Source organism: Rhinolophus sinicus, chromosome 10, assembly GCF_057876585.1.
Source record: "Rhinolophus sinicus isolate RSI-liver-muscle chromosome 10, RSI-T2T, whole genome shotgun sequence".
Lineage (NCBI taxonomy): Eukaryota > Metazoa > Chordata > Mammalia > Chiroptera > Rhinolophidae > Rhinolophus > Rhinolophus sinicus.
This window is the reverse complement of record NC_142510.1, coordinates 2,070,790-2,092,085: the sequence shown is the minus strand read 5'-3', so window position 1 is coordinate 2,092,085 and position 21,296 is coordinate 2,070,790. Positions and strand designations below refer to the sequence as shown.

The 21,296-nt window shown below is 50.2% G+C and overlaps 1 protein-coding gene across 2 annotated transcripts in view; it reads left to right on the top strand.

Moving 5' to 3' along the window:
• OTOA (otoancorin) overlaps window positions 1-21,296 on the top strand; it is a 53,521-nt gene that overhangs the window by 11,037 nt on the left and 21,188 nt on the right. For both annotated transcript variants that reach the window (XM_019751674.3, XM_019751673.3), the window contains exons 7-18: window positions 69-200; window positions 2,345-2,580; window positions 4,916-5,019; window positions 8,268-8,368; window positions 10,218-10,357; window positions 12,379-12,502; window positions 13,881-14,096; window positions 16,172-16,339; window positions 17,112-17,252; window positions 18,299-18,357; window positions 18,549-18,666; window positions 20,224-20,297. In XM_019751674.3, the coding sequence (XP_019607233.3) occupies window positions 69-200; window positions 2,345-2,580; window positions 4,916-5,019; window positions 8,268-8,368; window positions 10,218-10,357; window positions 12,379-12,502; window positions 13,881-14,096; window positions 16,172-16,339; window positions 17,112-17,252; window positions 18,299-18,357; window positions 18,549-18,666; window positions 20,224-20,297 (1,613 nt within the window). The remainder of the gene's footprint in view (window positions 1-68; window positions 201-2,344; window positions 2,581-4,915; window positions 5,020-8,267; window positions 8,369-10,217; window positions 10,358-12,378; window positions 12,503-13,880; window positions 14,097-16,171; window positions 16,340-17,111; window positions 17,253-18,298; window positions 18,358-18,548; window positions 18,667-20,223; window positions 20,298-21,296) is intronic.

Sequence of the window (21,296 nt, the reverse complement as noted above, 5' to 3'; positions counted from 1 at the left end):
CTGCTGGCCATGGTGCTGACGGCACGCCCGTGCTGTCCTCACTGACTCTCCCAATGTCCCCTGTCCAGGCAGCCATGGAAAACCACCTGGAGCAGCGTCTGTACCAGCCCCGGAAGCTGCTGGAGGACCTGAGGGAAACAGATGCTCAGCAGTTCCGCACGGCCATGAAATGCCTCTTAGAAGACAAGAAGGAGCGCGTGGTGAGGACTCTGGGCCCCCGGGGAGTAGGCGAAGTCCAGGGCCAGTCGGTACTGGTTGCATTGAAGCAAACTGAACCGGGTCATTTGTCTGTCTCCAAGCCCCCGGGGGCTTTGGGACCTAGATTTTTCGCACTGTCTCCAAAGTTCAAAGGCAGAGGCTTGCGATTGCTACTCTTATGGGTACTGAAAATGAGGAGCTTCCAGGAGTTTGGCTCGATAAACACCCATGAATGGTTGCTATGCACCCGGGGACACTGGATTCAGAGACAAAAGACTGTCCCCTGCCTTCATGGAGTTTACAGTCCGGAAGGGAGACAAAAACCAGAAACTGATCATTTTTACAAAATGCGGTTGGTGATGTAAGGGCAAAGCAAGGCCTCAGACCCAGAAAATCTGTGGGACCCAGAAAGGTGAAGTGTAGAGTTTTTGCAGAGACAGGTTTGTGTGCAGCAGCGTTTCCCTAAAGGAGTTAAACCACTTAAACATTTTGATAATCATAGATTTACCTTGACAGCTGTTATTACAATAGAGTGGAGACATCAAATCTGTGAGGTTGGTAGAGATGTCATGTTTCCTCTTTAAATAAAGGGAGGTTTTTAAAAAGTTTTAAAGGAAAATATGAAGTAATAGTAAAGTCAGGAGAAAGACACGGCACAAATGAGAATGGTGGCCTGTGAACACGATGTTGGTGAATGTTTCTTGAGGGTTTACTGCGTGTCGGTTTTTGTCCTAAGGGAATGGTCGGCAAAATCTTTTTGTAAAGGGTCAGATAGTAAAGATTTGAGGCTCTGCTGGTTGCCCACGCTCAGCCAGGAAGGAAATGCTGGGTGTCAGTTCTGTGGCAGTGGAAACGAGGATGCAATTTCCCTCCACTGTTCACAGGCTCCCTAACTTCTACCCACAGGCCCCTAAGGTGCAGTCTTGCCACTACACTGTTTAGCCCCCGACGGTCAGTGACTGACGGTAGGAAACGCTCGGTCATGGTTGTAAGTGTGGGCTTGGACTCAGGTACCCTCGTCTCAGATCCCAGCTCCGTGTCCGTGTGGGCAGGTTGCGTTTCCCCTTGTGTTTTCATCACCTGCGATACTGACTTAATAACAATATAGACCATTTGGGGGAGGTTCATTAGGCACCGTACATTCGTGATTTCACTCAGGTCTTACATAAATCTAAGGGGTACTCGCTAATTTTGGCTCCATGAAAGAGGAGGAAACTGAGACATGAGAGAAGGTGAGCGACTTGCCCAAGGACACACAGATGAGAAGTGGAGGGCCTGGGAGTTGAACGTGAGAAGGTCTGACCTTTGGAGCCCTGGGCGTAACCCCTGCGTCCCACAGTCTTGGTGAGCAGTCAGTGCTCAGGAAATGTGGCTGTTATTTTGGAGGGTGAAGGACGGAGGGAGCCATCAGACTGTGACTAAACCCTGTCAACATTACTGGGTTCTGTGGTTCACAGGATTCATTCATTCATTCATTCATTCATTCATTCATTCAAACGGGCTATTTCTCAATGTCTCCTGGGTACCAGCCATCGTACTGGGTATGTGGCTTGCGTTTCATGGACTCTCCTGGCTCAACCCCGGCTGCACATTAGAACCAGATGCCAGGACCCCACCCCAGACCAATCAAATCAGACTGTATGTGGGAGCTGGGGTCCCTCCCCAGTGACGCTGGAGTGCAGGCGGGACCCAGAGCCTCAGGCTCAGAGGAAGACAGGCCTGTGGGTGTCTCTAATGCGTCAGGGGCTTTGGGAGCAGACGGTGGAGGGAGCGTTGACCTGGCTGAATTAGGAGGACCTCAGAGAGGAAGGACACCGCCAATGAGGTGACCACGGAGCCTGGCCTTGAAGGATGAGTTGGAGTTTGCTGGCGAAAGGAGGTGGGGAGGGAGCTCCAGCTGGAGCAGGAGCCTGAGGGGGACTGTCATGGTGTCCCCGGCGAGCAGGACGTCGCTTGGTGGGCGTGACGCCAGTGAGGGCCGTGACTTTGTGCTGCAGGAGATGGAAAGTTCTAGAGGGTTTGACCTAGCAGACTGGTGTTAAACGGGGCTCCTGAATTTTCCCACTGTGGCTAAGGATGGTCCCTCCGGGGCCTCCACATCGAGAGGCTGCTCTCAAGACCACCCTGACGTCTGTCAATGCTTTAGGAGCTGGACGACATTGTCATCGATTTGGGAGCGATTCGGAAACAAGCCTTGCAGAGCCCGGGCGTGAACCGCAGCCTGCTTCTCGTCACGCTGGAGAGGTGTTTCCAGGTGCTGAACCCTCTGGAGTGTGTGGACATCCTGGGCCGGGTGCTGAGGGGGTCCGCGGGCAGCTTGCTGCAGCCGGACATCACAGAGCGGCTGCCTCGGGACCTGGGCGAGGACGCCTTCAAGAACCTGTGAGTGGTCCCTCCTGACCCTCCCAACCCCGCTCTCCATCCCTCGTCCTCTCGCGAGAACTCAGGGAGGTGACACACGGCAGAGGGGAGAAGGCAGGTGGGGAGGTCTGGAACAGAAGCTGAAAATCGGCGGTGTTCAGAGATGGTCTGATCTGATTAAAACAGCATCTCGCAAATATCAGGCATTCTGGTACCATCCTCACAACCTTTTGTCTTATCACCATCTGGGCCGTTACTTATGTCCTGTTTTTCTTTCTAGTGACTCATTCTTTTTCCTGGATATTTATTTAAAAAGCAAATTTGATATCATTACTGTGAATGGGAAATGGGTATTCTTTGTCTTCAGTGCAGGGAGTCATAAAATTAAATACTATAATTAAAGTAAAACAACCAACAGTGTCACGAAACTCTAGCGAGATGTGCTGCTTTTCCAAGGCTCTGAGTCTGGGGTCTGTTCTCTTGGTGAAAAAGCCGAGTGCTGGAGACTCATGAGCACTAACTGAGACTTTTCCCATGAAGGGCAGCTGGAGGGACAGAGCACCGGAAAGAGAGCACGTTTTTCTTTTTGGGGTGCTGTGCCGGGTACAGTGCGTTAGCACCAAGCCCTATATGAAATGACACTGTGTGGGGGGCACCACATTAAAGGGTTGTGTCCAGAACTCAGTAGACCCCAGGCACTGGTACCACTGCCAGCTCCCAGCGTCTCGCTTTTACTAATTACGGAATTTACTTTATGGCCCTAAAAGCCCCTTTCTAAATCTGAAAATGATTTGGAAGGAAAAGACCAATGATGACAACAACTTGGGAGATTCTTTTTTTTTTGCAGCGAAAGGACTGTAGGGGAAACAGACAATGTGCTGACCTCATCCTGTCTCCAGGGTGTCCAGTTTTTGGCCAAGACGTGCTTCACACAAAACCCCTTTGCTGTGTGTGCCATTACCCTGCCCTCTTAAGTCAGCCGCTTCCCCTCCCCCATTCACCCGGGTTGTGTGGGAGTGGGAGTGGGCGTGGAGAGAAGAGGGAGTAGATTGGCCACTGCTTGTGTGATTGCAAGTGTCGGAAACCCCACTCCAACTTTTCTGAATCATGTATTCGAGTAGTTTCAGGTATAGGGCTGACTTCAGGCACAGTTGGATCCAGAAGCTCCATTTATGCCATCAGGAATATTTTTGGCCTTTTGTCTCTCAGCTCTGCCGTCCTCTGGGTTGGCCTGGTGCTCAGGCCAGCTCTCTCCCACGAGGAGGCATAGCCAGCTCCCAGCCTACCTCCTCTGAGGCCCAGTCCAGCCGAGGCCGTCTCTCTTTCCAGCAGGGCCAAGTAAAGTCCCAGACCTGATTCTCATTGGTCCAGGCTGGGTCATGTGCCCATCCTTGAGCCAATCACCATGGTGAATGGGATCTTATATGTGGAGTGGCTTAGATATGGGTCATAGTCCCACCCAAACAACATGGACCAAGCATGGGAGAAATGTTTCTCCAAGAAAAATTGAGGTGCTATTATGAAAAGAGGGGATGAAGGCTGGGCAGTCAAAACCCACAGGCGGCCACTGCAAAAACTTCATATAGGTCCCAAATAAGAGCCTGGTGGAGGGATGGGGAAGGTTACAAGCTTTACAGATAGGAAGACAACAGAACAAGATCACATTCTCTAACTCCAGATTCTCAGTTCTCGAGTGGGGGATCCAGAATGTGCCCCCCCTTCCACTGAAGACATCCCAGTGGATGTTTCTTCTTTCGTAGATGAAGAAACTGAGGCCCAAAGAGGAGACAGCATGCCAGAGGTGACCCCATGGGACTTGCCTTAATCTGAATGCAACCCAGTTTGTCCTCTTCCTACTCTGCCCTGCCATTCCTCGTCTCCTTGTGAGGATGACGTCATCAAGCCCATCCCCACTTTTCAGATGAGCAAACTGAGGCACGGAGAGGTTAAATAACTCGCCCCAAGTCAGACTACTAGGGAATGCTAGAGCCAGCGTTTTTGCAAATGGGCAAGCTTTCCCTTAAAGGATTTTTCCAGAACAGTATCTATCACCTGCTCTTTTTGAGGTGCCTACAATGTTCTCAAATTGATTGTGGTGATGGCCTGTGAATAGACTGACCACCATAGAATTGTACACTTTAAATGGGCAAATTGTGTGGCATGTGACTCATATCTCTGTGAAGCTGCTACCAAAACACAAGTGACAAGCGGTGAGGAAGCGGAGACCACTCTTGGGAAGGTATTTAACTGTGAGGGGAAGGTATTTAACTGCAAGGGGGGGCTTCGGACACCAGACGTCTTGGGGTACGTTCCTCAGGCAGCCCTCACCGGCTTGTTCCGTGTTTGTATCTTTCAGGTCTGCAGTGTTTAAGGACCTCTACGACCAAACCTCGGCCCATTCCCAGCGGGCGCTCTACTCCTGGATGACTGGGGTTCTGCAGAGATCTTCTAACGTCACTGGTGAGCCCGCGCTTTGAGGTCTTTTTTTTGGAGGGGGGGGTGTCCATCCTTAAAAAAGAGGTGCTTCAGCTCTGAATATGGGGATTTCGTTACATTGTCACTTGTGATTTTTACCTGCCCCTCCTCCAACTTCCAGAAAGGGTTCGATGTGCCTTGTGGACTAAAACACGTCCCCGTTTCATCAGCACACACGTGGGAAGCCGAGATAAGGATGGGTCTGTATCTCACAGTCCACAGCCAGTCCTGGTGTCTTAGTGGGACATCAGTAATGATGACATCTTAGATTCGGTGACAGCTTTCAGAATGAGGTTATACGTTCAAAATCTGTATGAAAACATCTGTATTAAAGTGGGAGAAGATAGATTTTTTTTTTAAAAGAAAATCTCGGCAATAAAGCACAGAAATTTAGTGCTAAGCTTCCTGGCAATCAAAACAGAAAGGGTCAGGGTTCATTTCTTTGACAGATGTTTATGAAAAACCTACTACATCCCAGAACTGTCAGCTTCTTAGAGACAGGAAGTGGAATGGTGGCTGCCGGGGCTGGGGGAACAGAGGACAGGGAATCGTATTTAATGAGGACAGAGGTTCAGTTTTGCAAAATGAGTAGAGTCCTGGGGATGGACGGTAGTGACGGCTGCACAACAATGTGAGTGGGTTGAACACCACTGAACTGTGCACTTAAAAATGGTTAAAATGGTAAACTTATGTCACATGTATTTTACCATAATTGAAAAATAAGGGACATCCAGGAAAACAATGGCTATGTAGATTAGTAATGCACACAATTTTTCAGATAGCGTTAACTTGTTGAATGTTTAATATCAGTAATGTAAACAGAATCAACTTCTGAAACACTTCAAAAAAAGCCTACTATGTGTCAGCTACTGGGGATACAGAGGAATATAAGATAGTCTTTGCTCTCAGGGAGCTGTTGTTTCATTGTGGGAGGGTAAGTGGAGAACATTTTTAACCAAGTAAATAAAAAAGAGAGAGAGAGAGAACTCAGATTCTGCTGTGAAGAAAACAGCATGGATAAATTGCCATGGAAAGGGTTATTTCTTTAGAACTGGGCTTGGCCGACATCTTCTCTAAGGGGCCAGAGTAAATATTTTAGGGTTTGTGGGCTTGTGATCCCTATCTCAGCTATTCAACTGACATGATCGTGAGAAAAGCACGTGGAGACAATAGATGTATATGCATGTGTGCCTGAGTCCCGGTAACACCTTATTTATGCGCGCTGAAATTTGCATTTCATACAGTTTTCACGTGTCACCCAATACTTTTCGTCTTTTGGTTTTCTCCTCCCCCCCCCCCCACTCACCACACACACACTATTTAAACGTGTAAAATCCAAGCTTGCAGGTGGTACAAAATCAGGTGGTCAGCTGGGTTTGGCCCCTGGGCTGCAGCGTGCCGAGAGCTGGATACAGGAGTCAGAGGAGACCTGATATTTGAACTGAGACCAAAATGGGAAATGGAGTCAGTCCTGCCAGGCTCTGGAGGAAGGGCATTCCAGCGGAGGGACCCTAAGCACAAAGTTCCCGAGGGGATGAGCTCGGGGTGCTGGGGACACATAAAGGAAGCCGGTGGGGTTGGCGTAGAAGGAGCCAGTCAGCCCTCTTCCTGGAATTAAGCTCTGGGAGTTGCATACAAGGAGCGTGAAACAACGTACTACTCACTGTCTTCGGTGCGCACAGAATTCCCTCTGCCTGATGCACGACCATGGCCCCCAGGAATCCGAGTGTCACACGCTGTAACCCTGAGAAAGCCATTTAACCTCTGTCCTTCCCTACGTCCTATTGCCAGCATTTCATTAGAGACAGATTTTCCTTCTCAAGTTCCTGGAGGAATCGTTTCGTGATTAAACTGCAGTGACTGAAAATGAATCCTCCTTGGACTTTCACCTTCTTAGTTCTTAGGAAGTTCCTTGAGGTACCTGGAAATACGTTAGGGGTTCAGAATATCTCAAGCTTGGGGATCACGGGTCTGAAGACACAGAGTTCATGTGTAATAATTAAAAGTCAACAGCTCAACATGGTTCTTGGTGAATTTTCTCCTCCCCAATTCTCTAGCCTTCTGGGGCCACCCTTCTAATCCCCAAGTCAAATGTGCTGAGTCTGCGTCTAGGGAATCATAGGGTGTCGACATGTGCTCACCCCCGAGCTCTGATTCCTGGGCAGTGGCTGGGGGCTCCTCTGTTGTTCTTGTTCCCCGGTCCTGCCTGCACCGTCTCTTCGGGGTATCAGCCATTGCTCACGGCGTCCTGCACGCCAGCTCTTGGCGACTGATTCATGGTGTCCTGTCAGTGTGGCCCCACACGTCACCAACCCAGTGGTGTCATGTGTAAAAGCCTGGTACTGAAGCACTGGGGGCGACGCTGGCCACTTCTAGCTCAGTGAAACTCAGTGGATCCCGGACGGCATTCATTGTCTCCAAGTCCCACTGACATCCCGCAGTTGGGGAATTTCAACTGTTTGACCAGAATGACAGAGAGAGAGAGAGAGAGAGAGAGAGAGAGAGAGAGAGAGAGAGAGAGAGAGAGAGGGAGAGAGGGAGGGAGGGAGGGAGGGAGGGAGGGAGGGAGAGAGAGAGAGAGAGAGAGAGAGAGAGAGAGAGAGAGAGAGAGACCGAGCACTCTCTGAGTTTAGTGGTGGGGGAAATTCCTGCTGGCTGGAGACAAGAGAAGGCTTTAAGGGAGCAGAAACGTTTGAGCTCAGTTTTGAAGGTAGGATTTGTGGGCAGATGGGTTGCGAGAAAGACCCAAGCAGGCGACAATTTGGGGAACGTTTGGGGTGCAGAGTGGAGGGGTGAGGAGTTTGGTCTGGCCCACGTGTAGGGACATCGTGATAATCCATAAGGATGGTGGTGATTGTCACTGGTACTAAGGAAAGAGAGACAAGTGTATTTCAAGGTGTCAGGTTATTTATTAACAAGGTGAGCGAGAAACAAAACTGTATTTTGTGATCTTACGTCTTAAACAATAATTTGCATTTCTAACAAGTTCCCAGGTCATAGTGACCCTGCTGGGCCAGGGGCAGCACTGTTGAGTAACACAGCGTCAGGTGGTGGGGACCTGTGGTTCCCTACGGGTGGCGTGGTACCTCATGGTAGGAGGCTGTCCGTGGATGGTTGTTGAGTGAATTAATGCATGCAGGAGGAGGTCCTGTCAGCAAAGATGCTTTTGATGGTCACATTCCAGTGCAAAGGCTTTTGTTGATTTACTTACTTATCTGTCTGTTTTCTTGCAGATGACTCTGTTTCATGGGTCAGCGCAGAGAACTTGTGGATTTTGGGCAGATACATGGTTCACCTATCATTTGAAGAAATTATGAAAATTAGCCCTGTAGAAGTAAGTTGAAGGAGTACGTGTGATGTCCCCCTTGCTAATACATCGGGAGTAAGGTCTGTTCCAGTAAGCCCCTGACGTGTAGCCCGTCAGCCCAGGTGCCCTGGCGATTGGACACCTGCTTCAGCCCAGCATGGCTTGACCCTTTCAAGAAAAAGAGTTGTGGGCAGCTAAGATCGTTCTAATCTGAACAGATGTGCTAGAAAGAGAATGTTGGCTGTGAACCAGAAATCCTTTAAGGGTGTTTCAGGAAAGGCCAAGGACGAGAGCTGTAGTTTCCAGACCTTGGAAGGGTGACCCCAAATCTAACTAGGTCTCTCTCTAGCTACTTCTGTTGATAGCTGCTTCAGCACCAGCCATAGTCGCATTTTTAACTCCAGAGTTTACAGTGGGGAAATGTAATGTTCTAAGGTTACTTAACTCACTGGTCAGCCTGCTTCTCTCCTCCTCCTGATGCTGACCCCGTGGCACTAACCTCCCTTGGGCATCCTGACTCTCGAATGCTGCCAACACAGAGGCATTTGTGAAGGGTTTGGGGCTCGCCTCCAGTTTTGATCATGTGTCTCCTGGTCAGTGAGAGACATGTTGGCATCAAATGACAGAGCTTGTTCAATGGCCCACTGACCCAACAATGTCTGGTTATGATGAAACCAGGGGAATACTAGGTTCCTCTTTCTACCTCAGAGGCTGGGACTATTTCAGTCAGCTTTCGTTTTTATAACCCTCAGTTGTAAAATGGATTCCACCTCCATGCTACACTCTCAGTGTTGAGTGAATTTCAGGACGTAGCTAGAGGTACAATTCTGAGGAAGCTGGGCCCATAGGGGGAATTTCTAAGGTCAAGAGTCCATTGCAACTTTTCTTCGTCATCAAAAAATGTAGAGAAGGGAGGTGAAACCACAGAGTACCAACACCGAGAGGGAATTTTAATGGGCAAAGAGTGCAGTCCGTGGGAGAGGCCATGTTAGGAGTCCCCGATGAGATCAGAACCAGAATAACAGTGCATTGAAATGCAGGAGACGTCCGTGTGACAGCCTTGGACACGTAGGCAAAAGTGACCAAAACAGAAAGAATGTGAATATATATATATATATATATATATATATATATATATATATATATATATACACACATACATACATACATACATACATACATACATACTCGGGGTGCCAAAAAATGTACACAAGTGGACACTTTGGTCAGTGTTGCTCAAGCAGTAGTTCGCTGTCATCAGAAGTGTCTGGACGCTGATGGGAACCACTTTGAGCACCTCTTGGAATCGCAGAAGTCCAACGTGACTTGTTTTCATCTTTTGTCATTGGTATATATTGAGTATGACAATTTTAATAGTTTTTTTCCTTTCTTAAAACGTGTATACTTTTTTTTGGTGCCCTCTGCATGTTCAACTTTATTAACTATACTATTCAGAGTCTTTCCATTCTTGTTCACTTTTTATCTTACAAACAGAACAGACACTCATTTTTATCATCACCCAAGAGCCATTTATAAACTCACTCATCTATTTTAAAAATCTCTGATTCCCCAGAACAGAAAACTTGTGGACCACATTCTCTGACTTCAGTAGAACAAATCTAGACATAAATGTGCCAATGTCAGCTTTAAAAAAGTTCAACATCTTGGATATTAAAAAAACAATACCTTTCTAAATAACAGTCGGGGTGAAGAGGAAACCACAGCAGCTGTGACAGACCATTAAGAAATCCATCACAGCGGGAACTGGGCATATCTGAGTGTCTGAGATGGGGTGCAGTGCATGCACCGTGGGGGGGGGGGCTGCATGGGGGCCACTTCAGCCCTCCTCACTGATATTTCCGTCCGTGTCCACCAGATCGGGCTGTTTATCAGCTATGACAATGCCACCAAGCAGCTGGACACAGTTTACGACATCACGCCTGACCTGGCCCAGGCCTTTCTGGAAAGGATCGGCTCCTCCAGCTTTGACGTGAGGAACACCTCTACCATCCACAGGTAAGGGGCAGGGCCTGGCCCTCGAGCTGTTTCCTCCCTCTGAGCTAAGCTGCAGCTTCCTCTGCGCAGCAAAGGGAGAGAAGGGCGGTGGCTGGTTCCTCTCTGAATAGTCCGGTGTCTCCGTGCATGAGAGGGGCAGTGTTTCCTTCCAGAGACCCCTAGGAGAGGTTCTAAAGGGGGAAGGGAGCAGATGCATTGTCAGCGTCCCCCGTGTGCCAGGCACCTATGCAGCCTTAGCAAGCTAAGACTCCAGCTCTGAGCATGGAGCTGGAACATGTAAGCACCCGTACTCTGTCCATTTCAAGGTAAATGAGTAATTTCCTCTAGGCTGGATCGAGTGTTAGAAATAGCTCATGGGTCTCCACACTTCCAAACCCCTTGTTGTCTAGATTCTCCGGTGTGTTATCTAGACCCCCTGATGAGATGAGGCTAGAATTCAGCGGTTGTGATGTGGTACTCCAGGGACCGTTTCCAGCAGGGGAGGACCAGGAGCCGTGCACTCGGCGACTCCAGACGGGATTTGAATGTCAGAGGAGGGGGTGTGCAACGGGGACGGGTGGGGAGCACCGTGTGCCATCTTCTTTCATCTCCCAGTGCCTTCCAGTCCGTACTTCCTCTGACGTCACCATAGTGCTTCAATTCTTTCAAAGTCACGGGTAGAGAATGGTCTTATATAAAACTGTTAACACCTTCACCCATCACTGTAATTTTCACTCATGAGCGTGGGTCCCATATTCCTGCAGTTACACAAAAAAGTAGCTTCGTGGTTAAGAACTTGGGACCTGGAGCCAGACTTCCTGGGTTTAACCCAAGCTCTGTCACAAGTTGTGTGACCTTGGCCATGTTACTCTACCTCTCTGTGCCTCTACTTCCCCATCTGTAAAATGGGAGATAATAATCTGCCTACCTCATTAAGGTCCTTCTGAGGATTCAGCACACCTGACACATAGTAAGTGCTCGAGAAATGTCAGCTGTTACCATCGTTATTAATATTCAGTCTTCACTTCCCCTGAGTCGTCGTTTCTCATCAGACACATTTTCAGATCGTCCCCCTGGCCTGGTGGCTCTCCCGGGGCTATGTCCGAGCAGGTCGGTGTCTTTCTGAGACTCAGGGTGGAGCTGGGTCGGGCACGGTTAACCAGGTGGTGACCCGTCTAAGTGGAGTCGATTTCACACTGACGCTGAGAGCATCCATTGGTGTGACTGTGTGCTTAGTACCTGCCAGGAAGTAGAAATGCTTCCGGAAGCCTCTTCTCGTCTGACGCTCTCCGTACTCCTCCTTGCTGTCATCACCATATTTCTGACGACGTGCGCTGATGAACAAAGCAAACCTCCCCTTTATTAAAGGCTCAGAGAGGAAGGGCCACCCCGTACAGTAGTCCAGGGTGTACACTGCACAACTGTGGGCGGCAACCTTGCAGAGAAGTTAAGCAACTTGCTGGAGGTCCAATATCTCGCAGAGCTGGGTGTCAACTCCAGTCGGCCTGAAGCTACGCTCTTAACCAGTAGGTGTAGTGCTCCCAGCTGGACCAGGGTTCAAATCCCACCTCTGCCCTGACACTGTTCTGCCTCTTACCTTTTTCTTTTCTTTTGAAGTCATCATCATCTGGGGGTGTAGGTCTTGGAGCACCCTGGGTACAAGTCTCTGCCCCAGAGAATCCCACAGGATGGACAACCAGCTTCTCTCCGTGTGGAAAATGGGGAGTTTTCTATGGCTGACTCAGCACCAGGCTTTCTTTGTGTCCTTCCCGCCCCCAGGAGGGAGATTGGAGGATCTGGATTTAAGTCCCAGCTCCACTTGGGCCAGTCACTTGATCGCACCGAGTCTCAGTTTGCCCTTCTATGAAATGGGGCTAATGAGAGCGCCTGCCTCGCAGGGTGGTTGTGATGAGATAAGCCAGTAAAGGGCTCGGCTACATGGTAGCGGCTGTGATCGCGACCCTCTCAGTCCCGATGGTGGCAGGGCTGTGGCTGTGGCCCCAGCTCTGTACCCTCCAGCCTTCCCTTGTCTCCTCACACAGGCTGGGGCTGCTGGTGTGTTTCTACGACGACCTGGAGTCGCTGGACACGGCCATGGCCCAGGTCCTTCTTCACCAGATGATCAAGTGCAGCCGTTTGCGGGGCTTCCAGGCTGCTGTGCAGAAGGTGCGGGCGGGTGCATGGCCCTGGGCCGCGGCCTCAGTTTCGCTAGCCAGGGAAATGGGAGAACAGCCTCGCTGGGCCGCTGAGAGGAAAGTCGTCCAGTTCATGAGGACGGAGGCCCAGCCATAGCAGATGGTACCTCAGATACTGGGATGAGCTCCACGTGGGTTGGAACAGCACAAAACATTGGAGAGAAAAGCTTGGATAGATCAAAATCCCATCAAATGTAAACGTTTGTAAGGACCGCCCCGGGTCTCAGATGCAGGCTCTGAGTCCGTAGGCCTGGGTGGGGCCCGGGACCCTGCATTTCTCACGAGTTCGCAGATGGCGGCGCTGCTTCTGGTCTAGGACCACGCTTTGGAGCGCTGCTCTCGTCCCCCCCTTCCTGGCACAGACGTGGGAGCTGAGCTCTAGGGGCTGGGAACTGCTGGGGACCCCAGGAGATGGGGGAACCAGGACCTGGCAGCCCCGTGTCTGTCCCTTCACTCTGCTGCCCCCCACTGGCCGTTCCAGTATTACCTGGAACAGTCATGTGCACACTTGTGAAATGAGTATATTGTTCCTACAAATTCAGTGTTACAGCGTGAACCGGTTTTTTTGTTTCATTTTGTTTTGTTTTTTTTGTACAGAGGTCATATTACGAGAGGTGAATCTATCACCTTCTCTATTGGAAGCAAGTGGGACAGCTGACTAGAACTAGACAGGCATGTTAGAATAAAATAATTGTTAAGGTGATCACAGAAACGTGAAAACTTGTGTAAGACATAATTTTAAGGGAAAATTTAGAAAATTGCACTTCCATTCATATTACATCTGTGAAAACTGTGCACTGTAGTTTATTTCTGAAGTACGTATTTGTAAAGACATAAGAAGTTTTAGAAACATATATACCCAATTATATTAATAATATAGTACTAATCATAGTTATTTTTATTAGGTAGGATTTTCAGGGGACTTTCACTTTTTGTTACTGCTGAGAATTACTTTTACATAGATTATATATTATCATGAAAAACCCCTGGATATTTCACGAAAGAGAAACAGCCATCTCTACAGATGGCAAGATCAAGGTCACCAGAGGAAAACAGATGTTAGGAGAGTGTGGTGGAATTATGGGTGAAGGGAACAAAATTCCCTTCTGCCATGCTTTAAAGTTAATAACAACTAGTCTTTAAATGAAGCACAAAGTTAATTTGTGGCATATTAAGATCAAGGCCAGAGAAGTGGTATCCTCAGTGGGGTAACTGGGAGTGGCTGGAGCCCCTCCCATTGGCTGGAGCCCCTATCCCTTTGATAGGGCAGAGTGGGAGGGAGGGGGTTGTGTAGTCCTTACACCCTCTTGCTTGCTGTGGACTCTCATTCCAGCTTGCTCCCCTTCTAGCTCAAAGCTGACCTCCTAGACATCGCCACGGAGAACCAGACCCTCAATGAGACGCTGGGCTCTTTGTCGGATGCGATCGTGGGCTTGACCCACAGTCAGCTGGAATCCCTGTCCCCTGAGGCTGTGCATGGCGCCATCTCTACCCTCAACCAGATCTCAGGCTGGGCCAAGAGCCAGGTCATCATCCTGTCTGCCAAATACTTGGCCCATGAGAAGGTCAGTTGGAACTTTGCACTGTTTTCCTAAGACCCGGAGACCCAAGGGCCAGTGAGATGCACACAGCAGGGGCAGCCAGTCAGTAAGAAGATAGTGCCATGGGTTCAAACCTTTGCTCTGCCACTTACTAGCTGGACATTTGTGACTGGGGACAGCTGGCTTAACTTCTCGTTGCCTCAGTTTCCCTGTTTGTAAGATGGGAGATTTGTGTGACACCCATAGGATTGTTGCAAGGATGGATGATGGAGTCAGTACACGGGGAGAGGTTAGAACAACACGTGACCCAGAGCGTGAGCTCAGCGACTGATAGCTGTCGTTGAGCAAAGTGGGGGGTCCACCGCAGGCCTTCCTTCTTGTTGCGGCTGCTAGCACACCCCTCATCCTGGGATCCGAGGTAATGCTCCTTCATTGCGAACTTGGGCTGCAGGGAGGGAAGGTCCCCACAGAAGGTCGTGCCTGGAGGGAGGTAAGAGAGCAGGCTCTGAAGCCAGGTCCTGGTTTCAGCCCCAGCCCTGTTTCTTGTATGTGACGCGGCAACACGAGGAGCCGCGCCAGTGCATGCTCTGGCTGCTCCTGGGATGGGAGATGGGCCTTTTCTCCAGAGCTCTGAGCCCTAAACGTTTTGGGTCTCACTCTTTTAGTTCATCCTCACAGTCACTGCCCAGAAAGAAAATTGGCTCGCGAGCGTTGGACTGGATTCCAATTGGACAACAATGACCAACATTTATAAAGCTCGTACTGGGTGCCAGGTTCTAAGTGAGTTAATCATTTAATTTCCCCATCGGCCTGCTGGGGTCAGCAGTGTTATAGCCTTCACTTTCCAGGTTGTTCACGAGGCAAAGAGCACATGAGGGAATTGGCCAAAGCCACATCAAAGGGACACAGCTGGGGTGGCACCGAGGGCACGTGGCTTCAGAGCCCGCTTACTTAGCCCCCATGCTCACTGCCTCCATCGTGGCACCACGACCACTGCCCACCCATCCTCACTCTCTGACTCAGGCCAAGGCCAGCCCATTCATCTTGTCCTTTATAGCCTTGTGGTGACTTTAGTTTGAAGGCTTGACGGGCCACGTAAGTGGACCTGGACATGTCTCTGACTTTGCTGTTAGGGAGCTGAGGGAGACTGTCTTGTTCCCTCCCAGTCTGGACAGAATGGCTCATCGCTCTCCTAGCACCCACCTTTTCCTACAGAAGGGCGAGGCAGCTTTTACTAAGAAGCCAAGAGTTTAAAAGGTTTTGTCCTCTTGGGGCACAGTAAGAGACTGTCCGTGCTACAGAGCATAACCAGAGGAAACCACTCACCTGTCTTTTTCTAGAACCAAGGGACGCTCTTCTTATGTGGAAAAACACCTAATGTCTTCACTCCAAAGGAGGCGGGGACATCAAGTATAGTTTCTGATAGGCCAGCTGGCTAGAGTCTGTTACCGAATGTGGGACTCATATCCTGAGACGTGTCTTTATTTCAACTCATAATTTCTCCGTGGAGCTAGATGAGGGTGGGACTTGGCTGACATCCATCGGTCTGTCGGATGCCTGTCAGGTGACTGAGAAACGTGGGCTGCCTCAGGCACTGTAATGGGGTGGGGCTGGGTGAACTGGGACGCCCAGGACCTACCTGAAGGGTGGCTGCTGGTCAGTCCTTGCCCATTGCTGCCTGTGTGGCTCAGGATTGCCTGGTACTCAGGTATTTTTTTTTTTTTTTTAAACACAGACTCCAATCTGGATTTTTATGGGAGTTCTCCCAATTTTTAAATGGTGTCAGCTCGTTCAAATGAAACACAAAAAGAGCCCGTTGCTTGGTCAGCTGTGGTGCATGGGTCACCGTTTTGGGATGTGTGTGCTACAGCCTCAGAGGGCAAAGTACTTCCCCCAGCAGAGCAGCGACCAGTCATGTCATGTTTGGATACGGAACTCCCTCTCCTGATAGAAGGAAGGCCTGGGAGGGCAGCATGCGTCCTGCTCAGGGTGGTGCCTGGCACCCATCGTGATACCCGGCTCATAGTGTGGCCTCGTAAATGCCCACAAGGTGAAAGAGCAGGCAGAGCCCGCCCCCCCTCATGGCTGGTCCTCCCCAGGTGCTGTCTTTCTACAACGTCAGCCAGATGGGGGTGCTGCTGGCCGGGGTGGGCACCCAGGCTTTCCACAGCATGGATCGCAGAGACCTCACACAGGTCCTGAGAAGCGCCGTCTCCCTGCACGTGTCCGATTTGTCACCTGCCCAGCAGCAAGGTGTTCTCAGCAAGGTGAGAGGAAGGCGTTGGGTCCTCGGCCACGTGGCTCACAGAAGATGTGGTTTTGGGGTTGTGTGAGTGGGCTGTGACTTTGGGCCATCAACCTGGGGCTAGGGCTAGCTCAGCCTGCGTGACAGGCTGTTCTGAGCCCGGGGAATACCTTCTCCTGATGCCCACCTTCCCTCCTTTCCAGAAAGAGCCCCTTGGGTCAGGCTGTGCCTCTTCCAAGACCCTGGGGATCCCCATAACCCATTGGATCTGGGAGACTCTTCTTAAATTAGATTTCTTGATATAATAATATTTGTAAAGTTTTTCCAGTCTAAAAATGAATGCTCGGGACCTCCCAGAGCGCTTCTGAAGGTCCCTTCCGTAGTTTAAAGTCATGCCATGTTCCTCTTTCTCACTTGGCAGTGGGTCTTTGGGGCATCTTATTCTGCCAACCTGCTTTGTCTAATGGCAAAATCTGTTAAGAAAGCAAACCCAAGGGGTTTGGCCCCAAATACCAACACCTAGCCATCAGCAATAGGATATGGTTAAAATAAAGGGCATGGGTTTTGGAATAAGATAGATTTGGGCTTGAATCTGACATATCAAGGAATTGCTCGTTAGACCTCAGTATTCTTACCTGTAAAATGGGGATAATGATAGTCCCACATCACTGGGTTGCTGAGCAGATCTGATGGGTTTTATTGCCCGGGAAGCACTCAGCCCAGTGCCCGGCCCTTATGCAAAGGTCCATGCACCTGCTACAAGGCTTTAGCATGTCTCTTCTCACTTCTGGCAGATGATCGAAGCAGGAGATACGGCCTCAGGCATTGTGGAAATACAAGGGGCTTTCTTTAAGGAAGTGTCTCTCTTCGATTTACGGAGGGAACCCGGATTCAACTCCACAGTTCTAACGGACAAGGAGCTTCGGAGGAGCCAGGTGTGACCCCTGAGGGTTCTGACAGCAGTTCTGAGGTGTGCGTGGGGCTTCCCGCACCCCAAGCAATTCTCCGGCACCTCCTGGGGGCCCTACGATGCCACTCAATCCTGACCCATCCGCCTGGAGGTAGTGTCAGGTCCCCCAGCTTGAGGGCTCAGTCCCACAGGACTGTCCCCACTTCAGATGCCAATCACAAGTCCAGGTTGTCACCTGTCCTGATTGACTGGCTGGAGATTGGAGGTTCCAATGACCCCGTCCTTGGGTTTGGTTCATTTGCTAGAGCGGCTCGCAGAACCCAGAGAGACATTTTACTCACTAGATCGCTGGTTTATTTTGAAAGGATGTAACTCAGGAGCAGCCAGATGGAAGAGAAGCAAGGGCGAGGGGTGCGGAAGGGGCTCGGGGCTTCCCTGCCCTCTGCAGGTGCCACTCTCCCCAAATCCCCCCGTATTCACCTGCCCGGAAGCTCTCAGTACCCCGTCCTCTTGGGTTCAGGGAGGCGCCATTACACAGACACAGCTGATGACATCATCAGCCATTGGCAGTTGATTCAACCTCCAGCCCCTCTCCCCTTCCTGGGGGTTGGGGGTGCGGCCGAAAATTCCAACCTCTTATCACATGGTTGGCTCCACTGGCCCGTCCTGGTCGTCTCTTTTGCTTCCTGGGATGCTGTGTGTCCAGGAAATGGCAGGTGGGCAGGAAATAGGGGCTACGGGGGTGCTCACTGGGCAGCGGCTTCCTAAAGCACAGGAAGGCTACCTCTGGCCTTGCTACCCAATGGCTTTGCCCGTCACTCACCCCTAGAGCACAGGGAATGACCTGGGTGTGAGGGCATGGGCTCTGCGATTACTCTGCCACCACTTCAAATCCCAGCCCTGCCACTTAGCAGTGATGTGGTCCTGGGTAAGTTACACGGCCTAGCAAGCCTCTGTCTTCCCGTCTGTGAAATGGGATCATGGCATGCCTTCCCATAGGGCCTCAAGGTGCTGGGCACGTGCTTATCCAGTGACTGCTCTATCTCACTGGTGACCATTCTCTCCCCTCAGGCCTTGTTCCTGTATGAAGTCCTGTCAAGGACCACCAGAAGGCCCCAGGAGCTCCTTAGGTAGGAGAATGTAACTCCGTGGGAGGGAGGGGTGCGGGGCCTGATGAGCCCTTTGGAGCCTAATTTCCTGGGAGGGACGGTGGGACAGGCCGGTCTGTAGCCTGTGTCAGGCCAGCTCTGCCTTCTCTCGCTCCTTCTGTCCTGTCTGCCCTACCCCCTTCTTCTCCCGGGCCCCCTGTTTTGTTTTCTAGTGCAGGGCAGCTGGTCAAAGGTGTGATGTGCTCCCACATCGATGCCATGAGCGCCGACTCCTTTCTGGCCTATTTCCAGTATTTCGAGAACAACCTCCGGCTGCTTTCACCGGATCAGGTACCGTCGCAGCACTTTCCTGCTTCTGTTTCTCTCTCTCGCTCGCCCCAGTCACCGGACCTGCCCCGACCGTGGTGTCTAAATATATTCGTGCTGGGATTCTTCCCATGCGAGGGATGATGTGGGGCCAAAGATTGAGCCAGGCTTTCTCCTGTTTCTTTGTTAAAAACTCCCAATCCCCGTGTCTCCACAGCCAGAGTTTCCACAGATTGGTTATTTCATACTCCGATTTGAACCTTAAAATACGGTTGGCAGGTTCACCATTTTCCACGTTCATAACGACGTCCTCTGGGGCCTGGAGGCCGTTTCCTTGTCTCGTGTCCCCATCCGTCCTGTCCGGGGTAACCGGGAAGCGAACGCTGCTCTGGGACTGTTGTTCCCCCACCCACCCCCAATTAAAACTTTACTTTCTAAATGGTTATAGAGATTCTTGAACCCTCTGGGGACACCAGAGGCAGGAACAGACTTTTCAGAGTCTCTCAGCAAGTGAAATTTACATTTCTAACTAGTTCCTGGGTGAGAACCATTGAACTATATGAAAAGCCTCCCCCAGGTCAGGAGGGAAGTCGATACCTGGTCCCATGGATGGAGGTCAAACCAGCTTTGAGGAAGGATGTTCCAGCAGGAAGAGTTGTCCCCACAAAGCTCCTTCCCTAGATGCTCCCGTTCTCAGAACCTTCAAATACCAGTTGGTTAGAAAGTTCGCCTTCATCGTTGACAGTTTTGCTGGAAACACACAATTATTATATTAATAGAAAAGTAGAAAGTGATAAGTCCCCCAGAGCAACAGTCTACAACGGGACCGATTGGCCATATCTGGAGACACTTTTGGTTGTCGCAGCTGGGGAAGGTGCTCCTGGCACCTAGTGGGGGTGCAGGGCTGTGCTCAGCACCTCACAGTACACAGGGCGCCCCCAGCGAAAGGTTCTCCGACGCCACTGTCACTAGTGCCGAGCCTGAGAATCCCTGCTCCAGAGGTACCCACGGGGATAAGTTTGCTCTTGACTTTGAGAGTTTGGGGGTATATATAAGACACATTTGCACGTCACCTGAAAAACACAAACGAGCTCATACTACACACACTGTTCTGTAGAACTTTGTATACAATATGTGTATATAATGTGTGTATATGTGTATATGATATGCATATATAATATGTGTATACATATGTACGAAATAGGGCACGGACATCGTTCCATGTCAATATATGTAAATCTCCCGTAGGAAAGCAAATTGATTGCATAGCATCCCACTGTGTGGATACATCGTAATTTACTTGGCCAACCCCTTCCTGAGGGGCCTTAAGGCTGTAGCTCAGATTCTTGCAGGTATAAACGAGACCGCTGTGCATGCTCAGACATACATTTTTCAGTTCATCTCGCTGATGCCTCAGTTTCCTCATCGTAACCTGGGCCCCGCAGGGGTACCTACCCCACGGGCGTTCCGTTAAGTAAGTAAACATGTGAAGCACTCGGAGCAGTGCCTGGTGCCAGAAAGCACGGTCTGTGTTTGTTCTTGTCATTCACCGACATGCCTGCAACTGCTTTTATCTTTCAGGTTAATTGTTTGGCGTGGAAATACTGGGAAGTTGCCAGGTCCTCCATGCCTCCCTTCCTGTTGGCTGCACTCCCGTAAGTGAACGCCAGCAACCCCCTTTCTGGCACAGCAATAAGGTTGGTGGGAGTCACCCAAGATTCTTTCCCCCTGGGTTTTTGTGGGGAACCAGAGGCAGAGTGGAGAGTGCATTTGACAGTGAGGTCGTAGAGAAGCAGGATTTAACTTCTTAGCCCCACATAAGATGCGTTTACTTGTTATTTAAAAACCAAAGCCAAAGCAACGTAAGCCTGAATGAATGGCCACACATCAGGTCCCGCGTGGGCTGGCCTCACAGCTGTGCCCGAGCTCCAGGGCAATCAGGGCTGACATCAGCAGTGGGGATTTCTGTGGGTATGTGTGGGCGCTCGGCCTCCGGGTGGGGGCAGCCCTGCTTTTTACATATGGTTTGGACACTGTTTCTCTCTTTTTCTCTTCATTTCCCTCTCCCTTCTCTTGTCTCCATTCATTCAAAAAATATTTATCATGTGTTTACTATGTACTGTTCTCAGAGATAACTAAAATTTCACTTTATTAAAGCTTACAGTCTCATGGGGGTGAGGGAGAAATAGACCAGCATTAAGCCAATTACCATATCAAGTTGATATTTGGTTGCAAGTGACAGTATCTTAACTCAAACTGGCTTAGGCAATAAAAGGCAATTTGGAGTTCAGGTAACTGGAAAGTCCAGGGATGGATTTCAGGCATGGCTGGATCTAAGGCTACAAATGATGTCACATGTGTCTGTCTCTTGGCCCAGCTTTCCTCTGCAGGCAGGTTCTTTGCAGTGGCCCCTGGCAGATCCAAGGTTACATCTTCCTAGTTTCAAATGCAGGGAGAAGACTTTCTCTTCCTGTCTTTCTCAATTAAGACTTGGGTTTGATTGTCATTGGCCTACATTGGGCCAATTTGCTCTCCTAGACTCAATCACTGGGTTTGGGACGATGGGTAACTTGCACCCCTGTAGCTGAGAGTGAAATGGGGTCCACCATAAAGCACAAGGACTTAGAGTGAAGAAGGTGATTCTCTAAGAAAGA